Source organism: Micromonas commoda, chromosome 2, assembly GCF_000090985.2.
Source record: "Micromonas commoda chromosome 2, complete sequence".
NCBI lineage: Eukaryota > Viridiplantae > Chlorophyta > Mamiellophyceae > Mamiellales > Mamiellaceae > Micromonas > Micromonas commoda.
The window spans coordinates 529,655-548,037 of record NC_013039.1 but is presented as its reverse complement, the minus strand read 5'-3'; the positions used below and the strand labels follow the sequence as shown (position 1 = coordinate 548,037).

At 64.5% G+C, this 18,383-nt stretch overlaps 14 protein-coding genes across 14 annotated transcripts; 6 read left to right on the top strand and 8 right to left on the bottom strand.

The window, feature by feature from the left end:
- Nucleotides 1-16: 16 nt before the first annotated feature.
- On the bottom strand, nucleotides 17-821 carry MICPUN_56290 (predicted protein; the record flags this gene model as incomplete). Its single annotated transcript, XM_002499461.1, has 2 exons — nucleotides 17-36; nucleotides 83-821. The coding sequence occupies 2 exons, from the start codon at nucleotides 819-821 to the stop codon at nucleotides 17-19; spliced, it is 759 nt and encodes a 252-aa protein (XP_002499507.1).
- A 495-nt stretch (nucleotides 822-1,316) lies between these two features.
- Nucleotides 1,317-2,517, top strand: MICPUN_56291 (predicted protein; the record flags this gene model as incomplete). The annotated part of the gene is made up of 2 exons (XM_002499947.1): nucleotides 1,317-1,662; nucleotides 1,796-2,517. 2 exons carry the CDS (start codon nucleotides 1,317-1,319, stop codon nucleotides 2,515-2,517), a joined length of 1,068 nt encoding a protein of 355 aa, XP_002499993.1.
- A 148-nt stretch (nucleotides 2,518-2,665) lies between these two features.
- Nucleotides 2,666-5,017, bottom strand: MICPUN_56292 (predicted protein; the record flags this gene model as incomplete). The annotated part of the gene is made up of 1 exon (XM_002499460.1): nucleotides 2,666-5,017. The coding sequence occupies one exon, from the start codon at nucleotides 5,015-5,017 to the stop codon at nucleotides 2,666-2,668; it is 2,352 nt and encodes a 783-aa protein (XP_002499506.1).
- Nucleotides 5,018-5,353: 336 nt separating this feature from the next.
- Nucleotides 5,354-6,954, top strand: MICPUN_107781 (hypothetical protein). Its single transcript, XM_002499946.1, has 3 exons — nucleotides 5,354-6,119; nucleotides 6,216-6,338; nucleotides 6,465-6,954. The coding sequence occupies exons 1-3, from the start codon at nucleotides 5,623-5,625 to the stop codon at nucleotides 6,853-6,855; spliced, it is 1,011 nt and encodes a 336-aa protein (XP_002499992.1). The 5' UTR covers nucleotides 5,354-5,622; the 3' UTR covers nucleotides 6,856-6,954.
- Nucleotides 6,955-7,250: 296 nt separating this feature from the next.
- MICPUN_56295 (predicted protein) lies at nucleotides 7,251-7,796 on the top strand (the record flags this gene model as incomplete). The annotated part of the gene is made up of 1 exon (XM_002499945.1): nucleotides 7,251-7,796. One exon carries the CDS (start codon nucleotides 7,251-7,253, stop codon nucleotides 7,794-7,796), a length of 546 nt encoding a protein of 181 aa, XP_002499991.1.
- Nucleotides 7,797-8,061: 265 nt separating this feature from the next.
- MICPUN_56296 (predicted protein) lies at nucleotides 8,062-8,550 on the bottom strand (the record flags this gene model as incomplete). Its single annotated transcript, XM_002499459.1, has 1 exon — nucleotides 8,062-8,550. One exon carries the CDS (start codon nucleotides 8,548-8,550, stop codon nucleotides 8,062-8,064), a length of 489 nt encoding a protein of 162 aa, XP_002499505.1.
- A 51-nt stretch (nucleotides 8,551-8,601) lies between these two features.
- On the bottom strand, nucleotides 8,602-9,621 carry MICPUN_107782 (predicted protein). The gene has a single exon (XM_002499458.1). It carries the CDS (start codon nucleotides 9,615-9,617, stop codon nucleotides 8,643-8,645), a length of 975 nt encoding a protein of 324 aa, XP_002499504.1. The 5' UTR covers nucleotides 9,618-9,621; the 3' UTR covers nucleotides 8,602-8,642.
- Nucleotides 9,622-11,112: 1,491 nt separating this feature from the next.
- MICPUN_56298 (predicted protein) lies at nucleotides 11,113-12,333 on the bottom strand (the record flags this gene model as incomplete). The annotated part of the gene is made up of 1 exon (XM_002499457.1): nucleotides 11,113-12,333. One exon carries the CDS (start codon nucleotides 12,331-12,333, stop codon nucleotides 11,113-11,115), a length of 1,221 nt encoding a protein of 406 aa, XP_002499503.1.
- Nucleotides 12,334-12,765: 432 nt separating this feature from the next.
- Nucleotides 12,766-13,227, top strand: MICPUN_56299 (predicted protein; the record flags this gene model as incomplete). Its single annotated transcript, XM_002499944.1, has 1 exon — nucleotides 12,766-13,227. One exon carries the CDS (start codon nucleotides 12,766-12,768, stop codon nucleotides 13,225-13,227), a length of 462 nt encoding a protein of 153 aa, XP_002499990.1.
- Nucleotides 13,228-13,361: 134 nt separating this feature from the next.
- MICPUN_78501 (predicted protein) lies at nucleotides 13,362-13,745 on the bottom strand (the record flags this gene model as incomplete). The annotated part of the gene is made up of 1 exon (XM_002499456.1): nucleotides 13,362-13,745. One exon carries the CDS (start codon nucleotides 13,743-13,745, stop codon nucleotides 13,362-13,364), a length of 384 nt encoding a protein of 127 aa, XP_002499502.1.
- A 444-nt stretch (nucleotides 13,746-14,189) lies between these two features.
- MICPUN_97046 (predicted protein) lies at nucleotides 14,190-15,422 on the top strand (the record flags this gene model as incomplete). The annotated part of the gene is made up of 2 exons (XM_002499943.1): nucleotides 14,190-14,217; nucleotides 14,575-15,422. 2 exons carry the CDS (start codon nucleotides 14,190-14,192, stop codon nucleotides 15,420-15,422), a joined length of 876 nt encoding a protein of 291 aa, XP_002499989.1.
- A 358-nt stretch (nucleotides 15,423-15,780) lies between these two features.
- On the top strand, nucleotides 15,781-17,024 carry MICPUN_79048 (COMPASS/Set1C complex protein; the record flags this gene model as incomplete). The annotated part of the gene is made up of 4 exons (XM_002499942.1): nucleotides 15,781-15,901; nucleotides 16,015-16,145; nucleotides 16,266-16,733; nucleotides 16,770-17,024. The coding sequence occupies 4 exons, from the start codon at nucleotides 15,781-15,783 to the stop codon at nucleotides 17,022-17,024; spliced, it is 975 nt and encodes a 324-aa protein (XP_002499988.1).
- A 109-nt stretch (nucleotides 17,025-17,133) lies between these two features.
- Nucleotides 17,134-17,700, bottom strand: MICPUN_56303 (hypothetical protein; the record flags this gene model as incomplete). Its single annotated transcript, XM_002499455.1, has 1 exon — nucleotides 17,134-17,700. One exon carries the CDS (start codon nucleotides 17,698-17,700, stop codon nucleotides 17,134-17,136), a length of 567 nt encoding a protein of 188 aa, XP_002499501.1.
- A 252-nt stretch (nucleotides 17,701-17,952) lies between these two features.
- MICPUN_56304 (predicted protein) lies at nucleotides 17,953-18,168 on the bottom strand (the record flags this gene model as incomplete). Its single annotated transcript, XM_002499454.1, has 1 exon — nucleotides 17,953-18,168. The coding sequence occupies one exon, from the start codon at nucleotides 18,166-18,168 to the stop codon at nucleotides 17,953-17,955; it is 216 nt and encodes a 71-aa protein (XP_002499500.1).
- Between the last annotated feature and the right edge of the window lie 215 nt (nucleotides 18,169-18,383).

The window sequence follows — 18,383 nt, the reverse complement described above, 5'->3', positions numbered from 1 at the left end:
CTCTCCAACACGAGCGTCACGTCGAAGTTCCCGGCCCTCGAGTTGCTGACCACGGCGCCGATCGTTTGATCGAATGACGCACCCGGCCTGTAGTCTTCGCCGTTGGGTACCACGTACAGCACACGCCTGAAACCCGGGCGCCCGTTCCCTCCCAGAAGCAGGTTCCCTTGGCCGTATTTCATCTCCGGGACCATCGCGCTGGCCGCGCGCAAGACGTCTCCGACCTTCGCCACCCCAGCCGCATCCGCGTTGCTCCCCCGGGCGATCTCCGCGACGAAGATCTCCCCAGTCTCCGTGTTCTCCTCGAAGGAGATGCCCAGCGGGGGCGGCACCGTCATCTGCACGCACCGCGTCGACGCGGACTCCACCCGTATCTTGGCAACCGCGATGTTGTCCGGCGGTTCCAGCTCCACCACAACCTCCCTCACCACCCTCCCGTCGCCGAGGACCGTGCGCCGGTCGTCTTCATCATCAGCGGTACGGGGTGGCGTCCGTGCGGCCTCATCGGCGGACAACCCCGGCACGAGCCTGTCCAAGGCGCTGAGCGTGTCCTCCCGATCTGACGACGCGGGGCGACGCCTTCGATGACGGTGCCGACGAGCGCCGGGGACGACGCGCACCGCGGGATCACGACGAACAGTGGATCCAATCGGGCCACATCGATGGGACGTTGACGCCACGTTCCCACGGCTGAATGCGATGGACGAAGCCCACATGCTTTGGTTCGCGGTGGGATCCCCGCGAGCGAGCGCGAGCAACAGTGAAAGCCACGCTGGCTTCTCACGACGAGCACTGCAGCCCTCACACGCTGCTCGCGACATGTCCCAAAATGCCCCGCTTTGCGTTGAAACCGTTGGTCCGCGTCACTGTGGCTGACTGCGCCACATAGGCGAGTCGAGTCAAGAACTCAAATTGGCACAAAAATAGCCAAAACATTTAGACTGCCCGCCTGTGCGGATCCAAACGAAAGGCTCTGACAACTCGTGAACTCACGGTTCGAATCGCACGTCGATGCTGACGGTGATCCCCAGCCACGAAAACGCCAGCTCCCTGCACGGTTCGGCACGCATCGATTGGAGGATAGCCCGACGGACGTGTAAAGGTCACCGGGTAAAGGTTTGCAGGGGGGGGCGGTTCGCTTTAAACGTCGACTGCCCCGCGCCGAGCACTTTCGAGGGCGCCGCCAGAGCCGTCGCATCGCATTTGGCGCGGTGGTGACGAGCCGCGACGCGCAATAAGCTCGGAAGCGCGGCGAGAGCGCGTATCCGGTGAAGTCTCGGTCGACCGGGGTTGGCCAATTGTTGTAAAAGTTCACCATGCCGATGGAACGAACCGCGAGTGTGGAGGACATGGTGGGTAACCTGTGGCGGCTGGGGCGAACGCCGTCGCAGGCTGAGTTCGAGCAGTTCTTCAGCAACATAGCTCAGGTGGGCTCACAACAGAATCTGGCGGCGCAAGCGGCGGCCGCGCAGGCCGCGCAGGCGGCCCAACCGGAGACGAACGGGACTGACGCTACGGGGATTCCCCGCGTCGCGTCAATAGACCTGCTGCGCAAGATGATTATGCAGGGTCAGCAGCCGCCCGTCGCGCCGGCGATGGTCCCAAACCTCATGAACCCGATGGCGGGCATGGGTGCGATGCAAACAGGACTCGGAGGCGCAGGTGAGCACCCCGCCGCGACCTCGAACCCCCGGTTTCCGGCGCTCGGCGTCAGCCCGGTATTCGGATAAAATTATCCTGAAAACCACCTCGACTTTCTTACCGATCGCCACACCCACTCCTCGTTCCACCGCAGGCCTCGGCGTGGCCGGAATGATCCCCGGAGTGGGCGCCGCGGGCATCAACCCCGTCGCCCTCGCCGCCGCCGGCATCCCCGGCAACGTGGCGCCCCCGTCTCCCAAGGTTGAGAAGAAGCCCCCCAAGCGAGCGCCGGCTCCCAAGACGAAGGCTCCCGCAAACAAGAAGACGTCACCGGCGCCGGCGAAGAAGGGCGTCAAGCGCGAGGCCAGCGCGGACCCTAGCGACAAGGCCAGCGACGATGACTTCAGCGACAGTGAGGGCGGCGAAGGCGAGGGCGGCAAGGGCAAGACCACCGACGAGGTTCGACGGCAGCGGAGGATGCTGTCCAATAGGGAGAGCGCGAGGCGGTCTCGGCGTCGTAAGCTGGAGCACGTGGCCACTCTGGAGGGGCAGATCAACCAGCACAAGGCGGAGAACCTCGCGCTGCTGGAGAGGCTGAGGGAGAGCGAGGCGCGGGTGGAGGCTGTCGTTCGGGAAAACGCTCAGCTCAAGGCGGAGATTGTCCGAATGAGCGAGGTGGCGGGCGCCGGCGGAAAGCCGATGGAGAGGGCGTCGTCGCTGCAGCGCATCGCCAGCGCCGGGAACCTCGCGAAGAGCAACCTCGGCGGGACGGCGTCGCCGCAGATGAGCGGCGACGACTCGCCGCGCGGGTTTGTCCCTTTCAGATCGCTGCAGTCGTACGAGAACCTCCTCTCGCTGCAGGCGCAGGGGCGCTGATGGGCGCCGCCATATTACTCCATTCTTTGTGGGAACACGGATGTCGACGCAGGGGCGCGAACACGGCCGCGCCCGGGTACATACTGCCTCCTCACGTAAGACTAAATTGTCCTAGACCTAGCACGGAATCGACTCGCAAGATTTGTCGTCAAAACCGTAAGTTGCGCGCGAGCGACGCGATCTCCTTGGCGGCTGACTTGGACGGCGCGAACGGCGACGACTGAAACGCTCCGAAACGCTCGGACGTCTTTGCCGTCCCGAGACCCGGCGTCCCCGCGATCGACGCGAGCGTCCTCGAAGCTTTCCTCGTGGAGGAGGGCTTCGGGTCGACGGCGGGCGTTCGCGCCGAATCCGCAGCCGCGAGCGTCGTCGCCGACACCGCGCCGTTGTCCACCCTGGGCGAGAGCGGCGACGCGGGCGCTCCGACGGTGACCGGACTTTGCCTCGTGGACTTTGCCTCCGACGCGGCCGCCGTCGCCGTCTCCGCCTCGCGCGCCCTCCTCTCCGCCTCCCTCTCCGCCGCCTTCTGCCTCGCCCGTTCGCGCCAGATCGCCGCCTCGAACCCGACCCTCTCCTCGGGTCCCGGCGGTGGCTCATCAATCGTCTCCTCCGGAATATTCCGTCGCGTCCCCGCGGGCGTCTCGTCCCGTTCCTCCTTCACTGAAGGCGTCAAATGCGGCGGCGGCTCCCGCGTCGCCCCGCTCGTTACGTCCATCGCGTACTTGGAGGGATCGAACGTGCCCTCGTCGTATCCCCGCAGGTACTCCCTCAGCCCAGCCGCGGCTGCGCCTCGTTTCGCCTCGGCGTCGGCGGATGCGGAGGCGGCGCGAACCGCCTCCGCTACGCGCTGCATCGCCGCCCACGCCGCGCCGTCCGCCGTCGCCGCCGCGCGTTCCACCGTATCCACCGCCGCCGCCCATCCCCGCGCGATCCCGCACGTTCTGGACGCGTCGATGGCGATGCCGGCGGCGGCGACGTCGCGGCGCAACCCCGCGAGGTCCGAACGCAGCTCGCAAACCTCCCGTTCCCACTCAGTCCTCGCCCGCGCGCACACCTCGTGCAGCCCCTGCGCCGCCCCCGCGCCGCCTTGTATCTCGGCGTCGTCCACGCGCGCCGTCTCCGGCATGGCGAGCAGAGACGCGCGGTAGAGCTCGTAGTGGAGGTGCCGCGCGAACTCCTCCTCGGCGTCAACCGCGCGGTCGAGCACTTCCAGCGCCCACTCCCTCTGCGCGACAGCCTTCTCGACCACCGCCGCGGCCTCGTCCGCGACCCGCGCGCGCTCCACGTCCGCGCGCCTGCCGTCCCTCCGCGCGTGCTTGAGCTCGCGCTGAAGGTTTTCCCTGTCCGCGAGCACCGTCGCGAGCGCGCGTTCAAACCCCGCCTTTCGCCGCTCCGTTTCTTTCGCGTGCGCCCAGTCCTGCTCTCCGTACTCGGTTCTGACCTTCGCCAGCGCCTCCCCGAGCCTCGCAGCCTCCACCTTGACCTCGCTGACGGACTCGTCGAGCGCTTTCTTCACCGCCGCCTTGACCGCGGCGTTTAAACGCGCCTCCCTCGAGCGCTCGTTTTCCCTCAGCGCCTCCGCCTCGAGCTCCAACGCCGACAGCTTCTCCGTCGTGATTCGCAACGCCTCCTCCGCGCTCTTACCGGCGCTCAACTCCGACTCCAACCCCTTCGCCACGGCTCTGTCCACGCGTAGTTTCGCGACGTGCGCCTCCAACTCGTTCCTGTGTTTCTCAGCCTCGGCGTACGCGGCGAGCTTCTGCGTCTCCGAGTGCCGAAGCATCGTCGCCAGTCGAACCTCGCGCTCGTTCGCGGCGTCCAACGCGTCCCTGTCGCGGCTGATCCTATCCTCCAGGGCTTTGAACACCATCATCGCGGTTTCGCTCCCGTCGACGTCCTCGCCCGGTCGCAGGACGTTGCCGGCGCCGTGCGGGTCGTCCCTGCGCGTCACGCCCCGCGGGTGCGACGCGAGCGCATCCCTCACGACGGGCTTTGAAAAGATGTCCCTCAGCTGCGTCTCGAGCGCCGCCCTGGCGTGGTGTTCGCGCTCGAACTTTCGCCGCATCTCGTCGTGCGTCGCCTTGAGCCGCGTGTTGTCCTCCTCCGCGGCCTCGGCGCGTCGGCGCATCTTGGTGAACTCCAGCTGCCACCGCGCGACGTCCTTGCTCTGGTCCTCGATCGTCTCGACCCGCCACTCGCGCCTCGAGATGCCCCGCCGCGGTGGGGGCGCGGACGCGAGGGTCGCGGCCGCGCCGCCCTCGCCGGGGACCCTGACGCCCGCGTACTCGTTCCGTCGAGTCGCGGACCCGCGTGCGTGCGCGATCGTCTCCCCCGGGTACACGTCGGTGAAGACTCCCGCGGGATCGAGGTCGTGCGCCCGGGGCGTGAAACGCTCGGACATCTTCGCGGTCGCCGGGCCCGAACCGCCGGACGCGCGCGACCTGGACGCGCTCGTCTCGTCGACCGCGTCGGGGGCGTCGTTGGAAGACGCGCGGCGCATCGTGAGGGCCGCGCGTTGTTATCGGGTTCCACCTTCCGTGCGCGTCCCCTCCAATGCCGCTCTTCCGGGACGGAGCGGACACGTCCCGTGGACGAGGGGAAATTTCCCAAGTCGCGTCGCGAACCGCATCGAGCGAGGCGTGCGCCAAATTTGACGCGGGCGTGCCGGCGGCACAGTGCAAACAGTGTAGTCTGTGGTCCCGAAATAATGGGATTCTTTTCTCGAAATCCCATTGGCGGATTCCAGCCGTACGGTGCACAGTCATCAAAGTCGATGGAAGGTTCCTCGATATTTTATCTTGGGGCGACCTCAGCGCGGGGCGGGGGGTAACTGCGAAGAGCGCGCTGGGTGAGCGCGAGCGACGGTTAGCGAAGCGCTAGTCCTCCACCAAGCGAAGCTAGCATCGTCGGGAGCGCGCAGCACTCGGCGTGGGCGTCGAGAAGGCACGGTTCTCGCACAGGGCGGGAAACGAGCGACGTGGATCTTTCCCTCTCCACGAACGAGCGCCGTAGCCGTAGGCGACGGGCGCGAAGGGGCGGACGCTCTGAGCGAGTTCGCGTAACAGGGTTAGCGCCGACGCGCGCTCAGATATGATCGGAGGCACCATGACCACCCCCGCGGCGCGCGTCGCGCCCGCGGGACCTTCCACGGCGGAGGCGTCGCGCACAGCTGGCGCGGTCGCCGCGCGGTACGGGGAGACAATGCGAGGGGGCACGCGTCTGCGCACCCCGCGCGCGGCGCGAAGGGCGCCCGCGCGCCTCGCGGCGGTGAGCCAGGCGGCCGGTAACGACGGCGAGCAGCCTAAGCACGTGTGGCTGGGATGGACCCCGCCCGCGGCTCCCCGACGCGAGCATCCCCCGAGGAGCGCCCCGTTCACCAACGCGGCGGCATCCTCCGCGCCCCCGTCGGGATACCCCGCCACCCGGGATGCCCAGTCCGGCGCGCCCGGCACCGCGCGCCTGACGCAGACGCTCAGACAGCTCGGGGGTAAGGTTCGCGGGGGTGTCGCGGCGCCTAGGGTGCCGGTGCTCCACCCGAAGGAGGGCAAGAGCGTGTTCGAGCGGAGCGGGGGGTTCGTGTACATCCGCAACTTCTTCAGCCCGTGAGTGTGACCCGCAACGTGACCCGCTTCCCTGGCTCGACCCGAAACGACGCTTCGAACCATTCACTGACCGTCTCGACCCCTCGACGTTCACAGGCGCGATTACCAGCTGCTGCTAGACGAGTGCGAGCTGCTTCGCAAGGATATCGGCGCGGAGCGCAGGGCGTGTGCGCGCCAGAGGCTGGGAACCATGGTTGCGCCGGATCACCTCGTGCACAGGTGAGAAAAACGTCAAAACCTCGAAACCCTCGCACGCCGCGAGCGCCCTCGTCCCTCGCCTCTCCGTACGTACGTCCCCGCGCCCGCGTTTCGCTCACCGTCTCGCCGTTTATTCTCGCGACGCAGGGCGTTCATGAACCAGAGGGTCGCCGAGCGCATCTCCGGTCTGGTGGGCCAGAAGGTTCTCCCGGCGGATGTCCCGGTTGAGTACCGGGTGTACCCCGTGGGCTCCAGCATGGAATGGCACCAGGACGTGGCGCTGTACACCGAGCCGCAGTACGAGCTGGTGTTCACGCTGGAGAACACGAGCGACTCGCAGACGCAGTGGCAGGACGCGGACGGTCACCGCCGCGGGGGATGGACCGAGCCCAACTCGATCATCATGGTTCGCGCCGAGAGCGTGGTGCACCGGGTGACGCCAATCAACAGCGGCGAGCGGAGCATCATCAAGTTCGTGTACACGACGACGCTGGACAAGACGGAGGAGTACTACGACAACCTGCTGACGTACTCGTGACGGAGGGGCGGGAATACTAGTGAGAACGACGGGATTAGAGACGTGCTTTGCTTGACGGCTTAGGCTTGAATTGAAATGGACCGAAAACGGTGAAATTTTCTCGAGTTGCAAACCGTCGCGGGCCCCATCCAATTTTTGGAATCACCGTCGCCGACTGGGTTGCCCTCTATCCACAAACCTGGCCTTTTCGCCCCGGGGGTCGGATCGCAGTCCTTGACGCGCGTTCTCGTCGCCGTCGAGAGCCCGATCGGTTTCAACCGTAACCCGTAGCCACTCCTCGAGCAGCGCGAAGACTCCCGGTCGTATTCGCCGCGAGTCGCGAACCCGTCCACTCGAAAGGAGAGCGGCGGAGTCTAGCCACCAGAGATTCGTTCAAAAGGCCGTAGGGAAAGAAGATGTCCGCCGTGATCGCGCCGGTCGGACTGTGCGGCGGCGCCCTCGGGGCCGTCAGGACCAACGGGACTCGCCGCGGGGCGACTTCTGCGAGGGCGCTGGGTTTCAAGGGCGGCGAGGGGATGGGTCAGAGCGCGTCTCTCGCGCGCAGGCAGGTGGCGATGGTCGGCCCCAAGGTGGCCGGCAGGGGTGGCGCGATGGTGACGCGTGCGGTGACCGGGCCGAGGGAGACCCGCCTCGGCTCGATCCTCACCACCATTCCCCAGCGTCTGGACCTTTACTTCCGCGTCAGGAGAGGACGGAAGTTGCTGTGGAAGATCATCTTCGCCGCCACTGGCTTCTACTCTGCCAACGTCCTCTCGCTCACCTTCGGCGTGCTCGGAATCAACGACGTTGTCGCGGGCGCCTTCTGCCTGGCGTTCGCCGAGATCGTCACCCGATCCTTCTACAAGAAGACCAACCCCGGCAAGTACTGGGACTTCCTCAACTGGTTCAAGCTCGGCCTGTGCTACGCGCTCATCACCGACGCTTTCAAGCTGGGATCGTAAAAGATCTTTTGGCGTTGATTTGATTCATTGAACGTCTCTCGCCGAAGGGATGTTCGGGGCGACGCGCGGGCCGCCGCGCCTCGCCGTGGCGACGTAGCAACGGAAATCGATTCTTTCACCGCGACCTCGCGGTGCGGAGACGCTCTTCTTTTAATTTAATCCGACGAGGACCCCGACTGGGGACCGAGGCGTTAATCTAATCTAATCAATCTACGCGTCCCTCGCGCTCGCGCTCGTCGAACCCGCGCCTCACCTTCGCGAGCTCTCATCGGAACGTCTTCTCCCAGAACTCCGCGTGCCCCTGCGCCGGATCCAGCTCGTAGTTTTTGAACCCGAACTTGGCGTACGATCCTTTCGCGGGAGCGTTGTTCGACAGCACCTCCAGCGTGAGCTTGCACGCGCCCCTCTCCTTCGCCACATCCTCCACGACAGCCATCATCGCCTGGACGAGCCCCGCGCGGCGATGCTCCGGATGCACGAAAACGTCGTGCACGTTGATCAGCGGCTTGCACTTGAACGTGCTGAAACCCTGGAAGCAATTTATGAGACCGGCGGCGACGCCGTCGACGGTGGCGACGACGGAGAAGGCGCCGGGCGTCTTGGCGAGCGTCGGGCACAACGACGCGTACACCTCGTCGGGTAACGGGCCGGAGTTGCCGTACGGGTCCCTCGCGTATCCGTCGAGCAGGTCCACCACAGCCTTGGCGTGGACCGGATCCTCGTAGTCCGCCACGTACGTCGCCACGGACGGCATGGCGTCGCGCGTTCTGACTTCCCGTGCGTCAACCGCTTCTCGATAAAAAATGACCTCTCTACCAGGTACGATTACAACCGCGAGTCCGACGCTCAGAAGAACAGCCTCTTGATCCGCCTCCTCTGGAAGCTCTCCGCGGGTCCCTCTATCTCCTCCCACAGATCTCTGAGCGCGGACTCGCACGCGCCCTGCGTCTGCGTCTCCGGCACGACGTCCGTCTCTTTCCCCAACGCAAACGTCGACTTGTCCGTCACGCTCGAGCAGTGCGTCCAGATGCACGACCTCAGCGTCTCGCCCAGGTCGTCGCCCAGCGTCGGCGCGCGCTCCACCGCCCGAAGCAGCGCCGCGCGAACCTTATCCTGCTGCATGAGCTCCTCGACGATGTTCGACACGTGGAAGTCGATCGCGGACGTGGGCACGTCGCGCTCGGCGATGACGTCCACGTCCACCGGAGCCGCGGCGGCGAGCGGCGGTGCCGTCCAAGTCTGTCCAGGCGACTTGTCAGGCAGGCCCGTCACGCCGCCCGTCGCCTCCGCAGCCTTCGCCGCCGCCGCGGTGTACACCTCGCGCAGCCTCGCGTGCCAGTCGACGCCCGCGTCTCCAACGGCCTCGGCGTCGAGGAAGCGCCGGCGCCAAGCCTTCGCCGCGCCGCGAAGCATGCCCACGTCGCCCCTCAACCCGCCAAACTTGGCTCGGACCAGGAGCGCCAGGACGTGACACGCGCTCTCGTTGGAGAGGTCGCGCGTCGCGACCGCGAGGTTGCACAGCGGATCCGCCGCGCCGCTCGCGGTGTCCCGCCTGGCGAGGTCCTCCTCGTCAGCCTCGATCGCGGCTACGAGATCGCGGTCTTTGTACGGACACGCGGCAACCTCGGCGATGAATCGCACCGCCGCGCCCCGAGCCTCGGGGGGGATGAACCAGCCTTTACTGTGCGCCGCCATGAACCACACGATCAGCGGCAGGCTCGGGTGCAACACCGCGTCCTCTATGCACACGATGGGCAGCCGTCGCAACCCGTCCTCGGGTAAAGCGCCCATGAAATACGAAGTCGCCTTGACCGCGTTCATCACCTTGCCGCGCCGCACGCTCTTCTGGATGGCAGATTTGGTCACCCCCGGCGGCATGTGCGGCCGTTCCTTCCCGGGCTCCGCGCTCCGCGAGTTTCTCTCGTCGTCGTCGCCGCCGTTGACCCAGCCCTTGGCCTTGGCGCACTCCGCGCGGATATCCCGCCACTCCACCTCCCTCACGTCCGTCGCCAGCGTGAGCAGCGTCTCGCACTTTTCCCCACCCGCCGTCTTCTCGAAGAGTCTCTGAACCGCCGTCCAGACCACCGGCCCCATGCCCCCCGCGGCGGCGAGCTTACCCGGTTTGCTCCCGTCCTCGACGCACCAGCGCCACGTTTTCGTCTCCGCATCGATCCACGCCGACCAGCACTTGCGGCACGTGCTCTCGCGCTGCGCCGTCATCATAGTCGCGAAGGCGTTCTTACCGGGTTTGGCGTCGACGCTCGTCCTGGGTCGTTCCTCCGTGTTCGGGAGTTGCGTCGCCTGTTGCACGTCCTCCTCGTCGACGGACAGATCATTCTCGTCGTCGTCGTCGTTAACCCCCTCGATATCGAAGTCGTCGTCGTCGTCGTCGGAAGAGGAAGAGGAGGAGGCGCGGTGGCTGTCCAGGAGATCCTCGAACCCGTCTTCTTTTTCGCCGACGTCGTCGCGAGCGAGTGCCTTTGCCCTTTGCGCCCTGCGCTCCTCCGCGCGCGCCTCCGCCGCCTTCTCCCTCGCGGCCGTCTCCTCCGCGGCGCCGAGGCAGGTGTCGACGTGTGAGACGATGAGCGACGGGTGGAAGGACTTGAAGCACAACGGGCAGTCCGCGAAGAACGACGAAGCCTGCGTCTCCTTCTGCGTCTCCTTCTTCGCGTCGGGCGGATCAACCTTTCCCTTCTTGGTCTTTCCGAGCCTGGATCCGTGCTCGTCATCCCCGGCGTCGCGTTTCTTGGACGCGGCGCCGAAGATGGACGCGACGCTCTTCTGAAAATTCTCCGGAAGCTTAGAGCTCGGGTCCAGGCCGATCTTGATCTGATCCCACGGCGTGAACGGGAGCCCCGGGCCCTGCTTCCTCCCCGCCATTGTTGGCACCCGGGCGAAGATCTAGTGGTGGAGCTCGGAGAGCGCCGGGCGGAAAAAGTGCGTCAGCGGCCTACCCTCCGGCTTCCCCGAAGACACCGCAATGGGAGTGATTTCCTCCGCGTCCTCCTCCCGCTCGCGGTCGTCCCAGTCCACGCGTGGCTCGCCGACCACCGGCGGGGCCAGACCTCGCGGTGCGACGAAATAGTTTGTCAGGAGCCTCTGTACGAGCTTGACCACGTGCCAGCGCTTGCGCTTGTTCGTGTGCGCGTCGGTTCCGCACGGGGGGGTTCGGGGCGCGTCTGTGTCCGTGGATACTTCCTCCGCCTCCTCGCGGGCCCGCTTCATGGGTCCACCGGCGGTGCGCCGTCGGTTGTGGCGCGGGTAGTGGATTTATTTTTTAAAAAAATGGGACAAATTTTGCCAGAAGGTGCTGGTGCTATTTTTTCGACTTGGACTCCTTCTTATCCTTCTTGGCCTTCTTCTCCTTCTTCTCCTTGGCGGGCTCAGCAGCTGGCTCGGCCTTCCGCTTCTCCCCCTTGTCCTTGCCTTTTTCCTTCTTGTCCTTCTTCTCCTTCTTCTCCTTCTTGTCCTTCTTCTCCTTGGACTTTTTCTCGTCGGCTCCCTTTTTCCCGCCGCTCACCCCCGGCGCAAGAAGCTCGCCGTCCTCGCTGAACTTCATCTTCTTCCCTTCGTACGCCTCCCCGGCCTTCATCTTGATCTGACCCTTACCGCCCAGTCCCCGCTTCGAGCCCTTCTCGATCTTGCCCTCGTGCGCGAGGTTGAAGAGAGCCTCCTGGTCGTCCTCGGTGAACCCCTTCTTGTCCGAGTCCTTCACCCTCACCTCGCTCAAGTCTCGCTCGCGCTTGCTGCCGACCAGGCCGCCCCACTGGAACTTGGCCTCGACCCACCAGTTCCGCTCGATCGTGCTCTGGGACGGCTTACCCTCGTACGCCTCGCCGGTCAGAGGCTCGGGCTCGGGCTCGGGCGACGGGGTGCTGGGCGCCGACGACGGCGAGCTCTTCTCCTTCTTCTTCTCCTTCTTCGACTTTGACTTCTTCTCCTCCTTCTTCGCTGGCTCGGGCTCGGCTTCCTTCGCCGCGTCCCCGGCCTGGATCCCGTACTTCTTGAGCTGCTCCGCCTCGTACGCGGCTATCCTCGCCAGCTTGCCCTTGGCCCGGCCGAAGAAGCCGCCGCCGCCCTTGGCTTCGGTGGCCAGGAGCTTGTGCAGGTCGTAGTCCTTCTTCGAGCCGCTGTACACAATGCCGTCCCTGCCCTTCTTCACGTCGCCGGAGTCGCTGTCGCTGTCGCTGTCGCTGTCGGAATCGCTGTCGCTGCTGTCGCTGGACGAGCCCTTGTTCTTCTGCGCGTCGGGATTGTTCATCTCGAGCGACTTGGCCAGCTCGGCGAACTTGTCGGCGGCGCTGTTGAACGACCCCTCCCACCACTTGTTCGTCCAGTCGTACTTGCGCATCTCCTCCGCGCCCAGGCCCTCCTGGTCCTGCCTTTTCTTAACCTTGATGGCCTCGGCCATGCCCTGCTTGTTCTTGCCCAGGCCCTCGCCCTCCGACCAGCCCATCTTGGACATCATCGCCTTTCCGAAACCGCTGTACGATTTCTTCACCACGGCGGTGCCCTGCTCGAAGTTGGCTATCTTCATGGTGTCGTCGTCCCGAGAGGGAGGTCGGCGACTCGCTCGCGATTCCACGGCTCTCTCGCGCCTGCGTTCAGCTCGCGCGCGTCGACTCTCACGTCGCCGCCGCGGTGTGCCTCGCCGGTCGCGCCTCCAGCCGACTTTCGCTCGCGGAAAAGCGGCGCGGCTGGGTCGGACAGGTCGGCTGTGACAAAATCGCCTAACAATAAAATGACCCAGTTGTCGTATGGGTATTCTAAATAAAGGTAATTCACTAATTGACGCGTGGTTTCACTCGAGAAACGTATGTGAACTAGTTAGAATCCTCCAGATTTTCGTTATTCAGGCGCGCGAAAGAAACGCGAGTCTCGGAGGTTTTTGGACCGTCGAAGGAGGTTGGAGCCACGACTTTTGTTCCGAGGAAACGCAAACCTTCGCGCGCGGATGCGCTGAGCCGCGATGCAGCGCGATGATAAATGTCCGGGGAAGAGCTTGGAGGACGATGAGAACGAGGACGCGGAAGATATGTTCCACCTCTTCGGCCACAACCTCTCCGTCGAACCAGACGACACCGAGTCTGTGCAAGCCCTGAAAGAAGAGGCTTTGTACGCACCGAACAAGCGCGTTCGAGGCGATAAGAGCTACGAGCTGTACCGGCTCTACGACGAGGCGAAGCCGCGGGAATCCAAAAAGGCGCAGGACTGGCTCTTCAAGGCGACGTACGAGGATTCACCCGAGGCTTGCTTCGACCTTTCCTTGGTGTCTCTGTATATCGCCAACCAGTTAACTGACGAGTACCAGCCCGACGACGCGGAACAGCACCTGAAGATCGCCAAAGGCCTCATGGAGAGGGCGAAATCCCTGGGGCACCCCGACGCGGATGTACAGCTCTCGGTGATGCGGCTGGACGAGATGGAGTAGTTTGAGTGCTTGAATTTGTCTGCGGATGATAAGGGTTAGCGACCGCGACCTTCACGAAGTCGACGGAAAAAAGTGGATAAAAAGTGAAGACGTCCTCAATACATTAGAACATCCTAAAGAATGGGGCTATGCTCTTAGTCGAGGTAGGCGGTGCAGTCGATCTCGACAAGCGCGTTAAGGGGCAGGGTCTTCACCGCGAAGGTGGCGCGCGCGGGCGGGTTCTCCGGGAATCGTTTGCCGTAGATCTCGTTGACGGTCTTGAAGTCATCCATGGAGGCAAGGAGGATGGTGGTCTTGACAACCTTGGAGAAGTCTGCGCCAGCCTCCGTGAGAATCGCCCCCATGTTCTTCATCACCTGTTCGGTCTGTTCCTCGATGGTGTCGCCCGCGAACTTGCCCTCGCCCGGAATCAAACCGATCTGGCCGGACACGTAGAGGGTGTTGCCAGCCTTGATCGCCTGCGAGTAAGGACCGAGCGCCGCGGGGGCCTTGTCGGTGGCGACAACCTCCTTGCCCATGGCGCGCACGGTAAGGTTCCGCGCGACGGGCGCGGCGGCGCGGCGGGCGGCGCGGAGCTGCGCGGGAGCGCGGAGAAGAGAGGCGGAGATGGTGGCCATTGCGTCGACGGCGTGTTGGACAGTGACGACGACGAGTCCGATCGAACCCTCTGAGGACCCTCTCGACGCTACCCTCATTTGCCTATAGCTTCTTAGTTAGGACTAAACATAATTACGATCATCTACACGCGTATTTAGTGAGTGCTACGAGATCGGACCAGTCAACTCCTGCTGGTCTCAACGCGCTCTTGCGGGTTGTAAAAATTTGGAAATGCACTTTTCCCGGCAGGTTGACGGTTGTGCATCACTACTCGACTTCGTGGCCAAGCACCGGCAGCGAATCAGTAAACGCATCTCCGGTCGGACAGAGAAAGTCACCGGACAGCAGACAACATGCGTGCTCCCATGGGTCGTGGTGGCGGCGGCCGCGGAGGTGCGTGCACCCCCGTTTTCGGCACCTCCCCGCGCAATCTGCCAAAAACCTCGCCGCAATTCTAATCCCCGCCGCCCCCTCCCCTCTACAGGTCGCTCTCCCGGCGGACGCGGCGGTCGCGACGGCGGACGCGGTGGACGCGGTACGTTCCCGGAGCTATATTCAATCGACTCGATACCCATGGAAGATGCACGGCGTGTCGATTGACCCGAACCCTGGCTCGGCGACCGTCGCGCGCCCGTCGACGGGGCGCGTCGTCGTTTCGGGATTTTCAGCATTTCACGCACGTGCGGCGCGCCAGCACTGCAAGTTTTCCCCATCTTAACCGACGCCTTTCCCTCATCTTCGTTGCAACAGGCGGTTTCGCCGGCGGTCGCGGCGGCGGTCGCGGCGGCGGTCGCGGCGGTGGTCGCGGCGGTGGCAGGGGAGGTGGACGCGGCGGCGGACGCGGCGGACGCGGCGGTCGCGGCGGCATGAAGGGCGGCGCCAAGGTTGTCGTGGAGAAGCACCGCCACGAGGGCATCTTCGTGGCGCGCGGCAAGGAGGACGCCCTCGTGACCAAGAACATGGTCGTCGGCGAGTCGGTGTACGGCGAGAAGCGCATCTCGGTCGATGGCGAAGACGGAACCAAGACCGAGTACAGGGTGTGGAACCCTTTCCGCTCCAAGGTTGCAGCCGGCATCCTGGGCGGCCTCGACAACATCTACATCAAGCCCGGCACCAAGCTCCTCTACCTCGGCGCCGCCGCGGGTACCACCGTGTCCCATTGCTCCGACGTCGTCGGACCTGAGGGCCTCGTGTACGCCGTGGAGTTCTCCCACCGCCCCGGCCGCGATCTCGTCAACATGGCGAAGAAGCGCACCAACATCATCCCAATCATCGAGGATGCCCGCCACCCCATCAGGTACCGCATGCTCGTCGGCATGGTGGACACCATCTTCGCCGACGTGGCCCAGCCCGATCAGGCGCGTATCGTCGCTCTCAACGCCCAGCACTTCCTTAAGCCCGGCGGCAACTTCATCATCTCCATCAAGGCGTCTTGCATCGACTCCACCGTCCCCGCCGAGGCTGTGTTCGCCAGGGAGGTCAAGAAGCTGCAGCAGGAGCAGTTCAAGCCCGCGGAGCAGCTCACCCTGGAGCCCTACGAGCGAGACCACGCCATCGTCTGCGGCTCCTACCGCGTCGGCAAGAAGAAGGACAAGTAGACTGCACGGGATCGCCTCGATCGCCAACCTTTGATCGACGACGAAACGTTGAGCGAGTGAACCGAACAGTTCGGAAGGAACGCGCGACGCCTCGCGACCGGCTCGTTTGTCAGCCCAACCCTTCGACGCCGAACAAACTGTAAGTATATACACTCTTAACCTTGCAATATAATACGATGATTGCGTGAACGCCGAGTCTCCTAGCATCGCCCAAGCGTCGCCCTCGCGCGGTCCGACCGAAAGTGTGGTCCCACGGCGAAAACTTTCCGCAGTGTTTTGTCCGTCCTCTCGGTTATCGGTGAAGTCCCAGCCTGCCCGAGAGGTTCATTATATCAGGCGCGAAGCAGGCTCGCTCGCGATGGTTGTCCTGGACCATGAGACCATCCGGTCTATGGTGCCCGGTCGCTTCTTCCGCGACCACAAGGGTCCCATAAACTCCCTGGACTTTCACCCCACCGATGACGTGATGGTCACCGTCGGTGCGCGCCCTTCCTCTCCCGCCCTGATTCGCCCGCCGGAAATCCCCCACCACCAACAAAGTGCGCGAAGATCCGATCCCTGAACCGCCGTCCGATCCTCCTCCCAACGACAGGCGACGACGACACCATCCAGATGTACCGCACCAGTAGCGGCGAGCTCATAAAGACGCTGTACTCCAAGAAGTACGGGTGCTCGTGCGTCACCTTCACGCACGCGTCGCAGGCGGTGCTCTACGCCTCGAAGGTAGGGTTAATCGACCAGTCGAACCAACGCGGCCCCGATCTTACCGCGCGCGGTTTCGATTCAGCGTCGACTGACCCTCTCTCGTTTCCACCGTCCGCACAGGTCAAGCAGCCGAGCAAGGACCCGAAGAAAGACCACGCGCTTCGCTATCACTCCCTGTACAACAACGAGTACATCAGGTACTTCATGGGGCACACCGCGCAGGTTGTCAACGTCAGCATGGACGCCGTCACCGACGAGTTCCTCACCGCGTCCGCCGACGGGACCGTGCGTCTGTGGGACCTTCGAACCCCCGCGTGCAACGGCGTGATCCGGTGCGCCACCACGCCGTGCGTGGCGTCCGACCTGCAGGGCCTCATCTTCGCGGCGGCTACGGATGACGGCGAGCTAAAACTCTACGACGCTCGCAAGTACGGCCAGGGTCCCTTCATCGATTTCCAGGTTGGATCCGTGGACCCGGGCACGGGGAAGAGGCCGCGCGTGACGTGCGCCAAGTTCTCCCCCGACGGTGAGGGGCTGTTGTGCGTCGCGGGCGGTACCATGTACATCATCGACGCGTTCAAGGGTGACGAGCTCATGCGAATCAACGTCGGCGCGGAGACGGGAGGCATGGGCCAAGGGAAGGACGCCGCCGGCGCGACGGGGAACAACCTCGAGGCGTGCTGGACCCCGGACAACAAGTGCCTGCTGTCGGGCGGCGCGGACTCGCGGGTGCACGTGTGGAGCGCGGTGAACGGGAGCAAGGTTGCGACGTGGGGGGCTCGGCACGCGGGGATCCCGAGCTCGGTGCGGTGGGCGCCGGGGATGATGCTCGCGGCGTCGGCGTGCACGGAGGGGGGTTGCGCGCTCTGGATTCCCAAGGCGGGCGGGGGGCAGTGACAGTGACGCGCGCTCGATTAAGATTAGTGTGTGTTGATTCACGTGCGATGTTACAGACGGACGGAGCCGACGCGTCGACGATGAGCGAGACGGGCGGCGGTCGCTCGCGTCACCGACCGAAGAGGCCCTTCTTTTTGGGCTTGGGCGGCGGGGCCTTCTTCTCCTCCTTCTTCTTGCCCCCGAAGAGCCCGCCGAGGAAGCCGCCCCCGGTGTCGTTCTCGTCCACCCATCCCTCGTCGGCGTACGGCGCGCGGAGGTCGAATCGTTCGCCGCCGTCGAACTCGGGCATGCCGATGGCCATCCCGGGCAACGATATCCAGCCTTTCTGTCCCTTGAAAGCCTCCTTGGCGAGGTCGTCAGCCTTGGCCTTGTTCTTCGCCTTGATGGCGTCCATCTCCTCCTTCGCGAGCGTACCCTTCATGAAACCGCTCACCTTAGCGCGGCGCTTGCTGACCTCGCTCTCGAGATTTCCGCCCTTGCGGCGTCTGCGGAGGATCTCCTGCTGTTGCTCGTACATTGGGTCGCGGCCGTCGACGTCCTTGTTGTTGTCGAACCATCCCGCGCGAACAACCAGGTTCGAGGCGCGTGGGTTTGAGGTCGCGACGGGATTGCGGCGGAGCGATCGACGGTCAGCGACCGCGAGGCGGTAGGAGAGGGCGTTGACGAGCGCGGCCATCTTGCGTAGTGCGACGAGTTGTGGTATCCGAGAGGATACGCTCAGGTGATTTCATTGGTCGATGACGTGTCCCGGAGCTTTCCTAACTGTATGTGCATGCGTGCAACGCTAATTATCATTACAATTGCGAAAATATAGTTCGAGATTTCGCTTCGGATGTCCAAGTTGCCGTGTACTCCGACCCGCGGCGCGACCCAATCACAACCCCCGGGCCCGTGGTTCCAGCGGTTCACTTCAACTCGTGCTCGTCGTTCACCTCCCCGTCATCGCGGACGCACCCCCCGTGGACTGCCTCATGGCGGACTTGGTACACAGACTCTTTAGCACCTGTGCCGTCGCGGTCGGGACAACATCCAACCGAGTCAGCTCCACCAAAACATCGAAAACTTCAGGCCTGAGCTCGACGCCCGCGAGCTCCGTGAGCCTTGCGAGCTCGCGCTTGACCTCGTCGGGGGAGAGGCTCGACATGACGTCGTGTTCCCCGCTCCGCGTCGCTCCAAGTGACCGTGGCGAGCCCCGTGAGATTTCCCGGCTTTCAAAAAAAAATTTCCAGCAGTCCGGACAGGACCGGTGACCGGAGCGTCGAAAACGAGCCAACCAAAGCCCCCGCACCTCTCACGCTCTCAGGGCCTCAGGCGAAAGGCGGCGCTCTTTTCGCACCCCTCCTCCCACAACACTTCGCG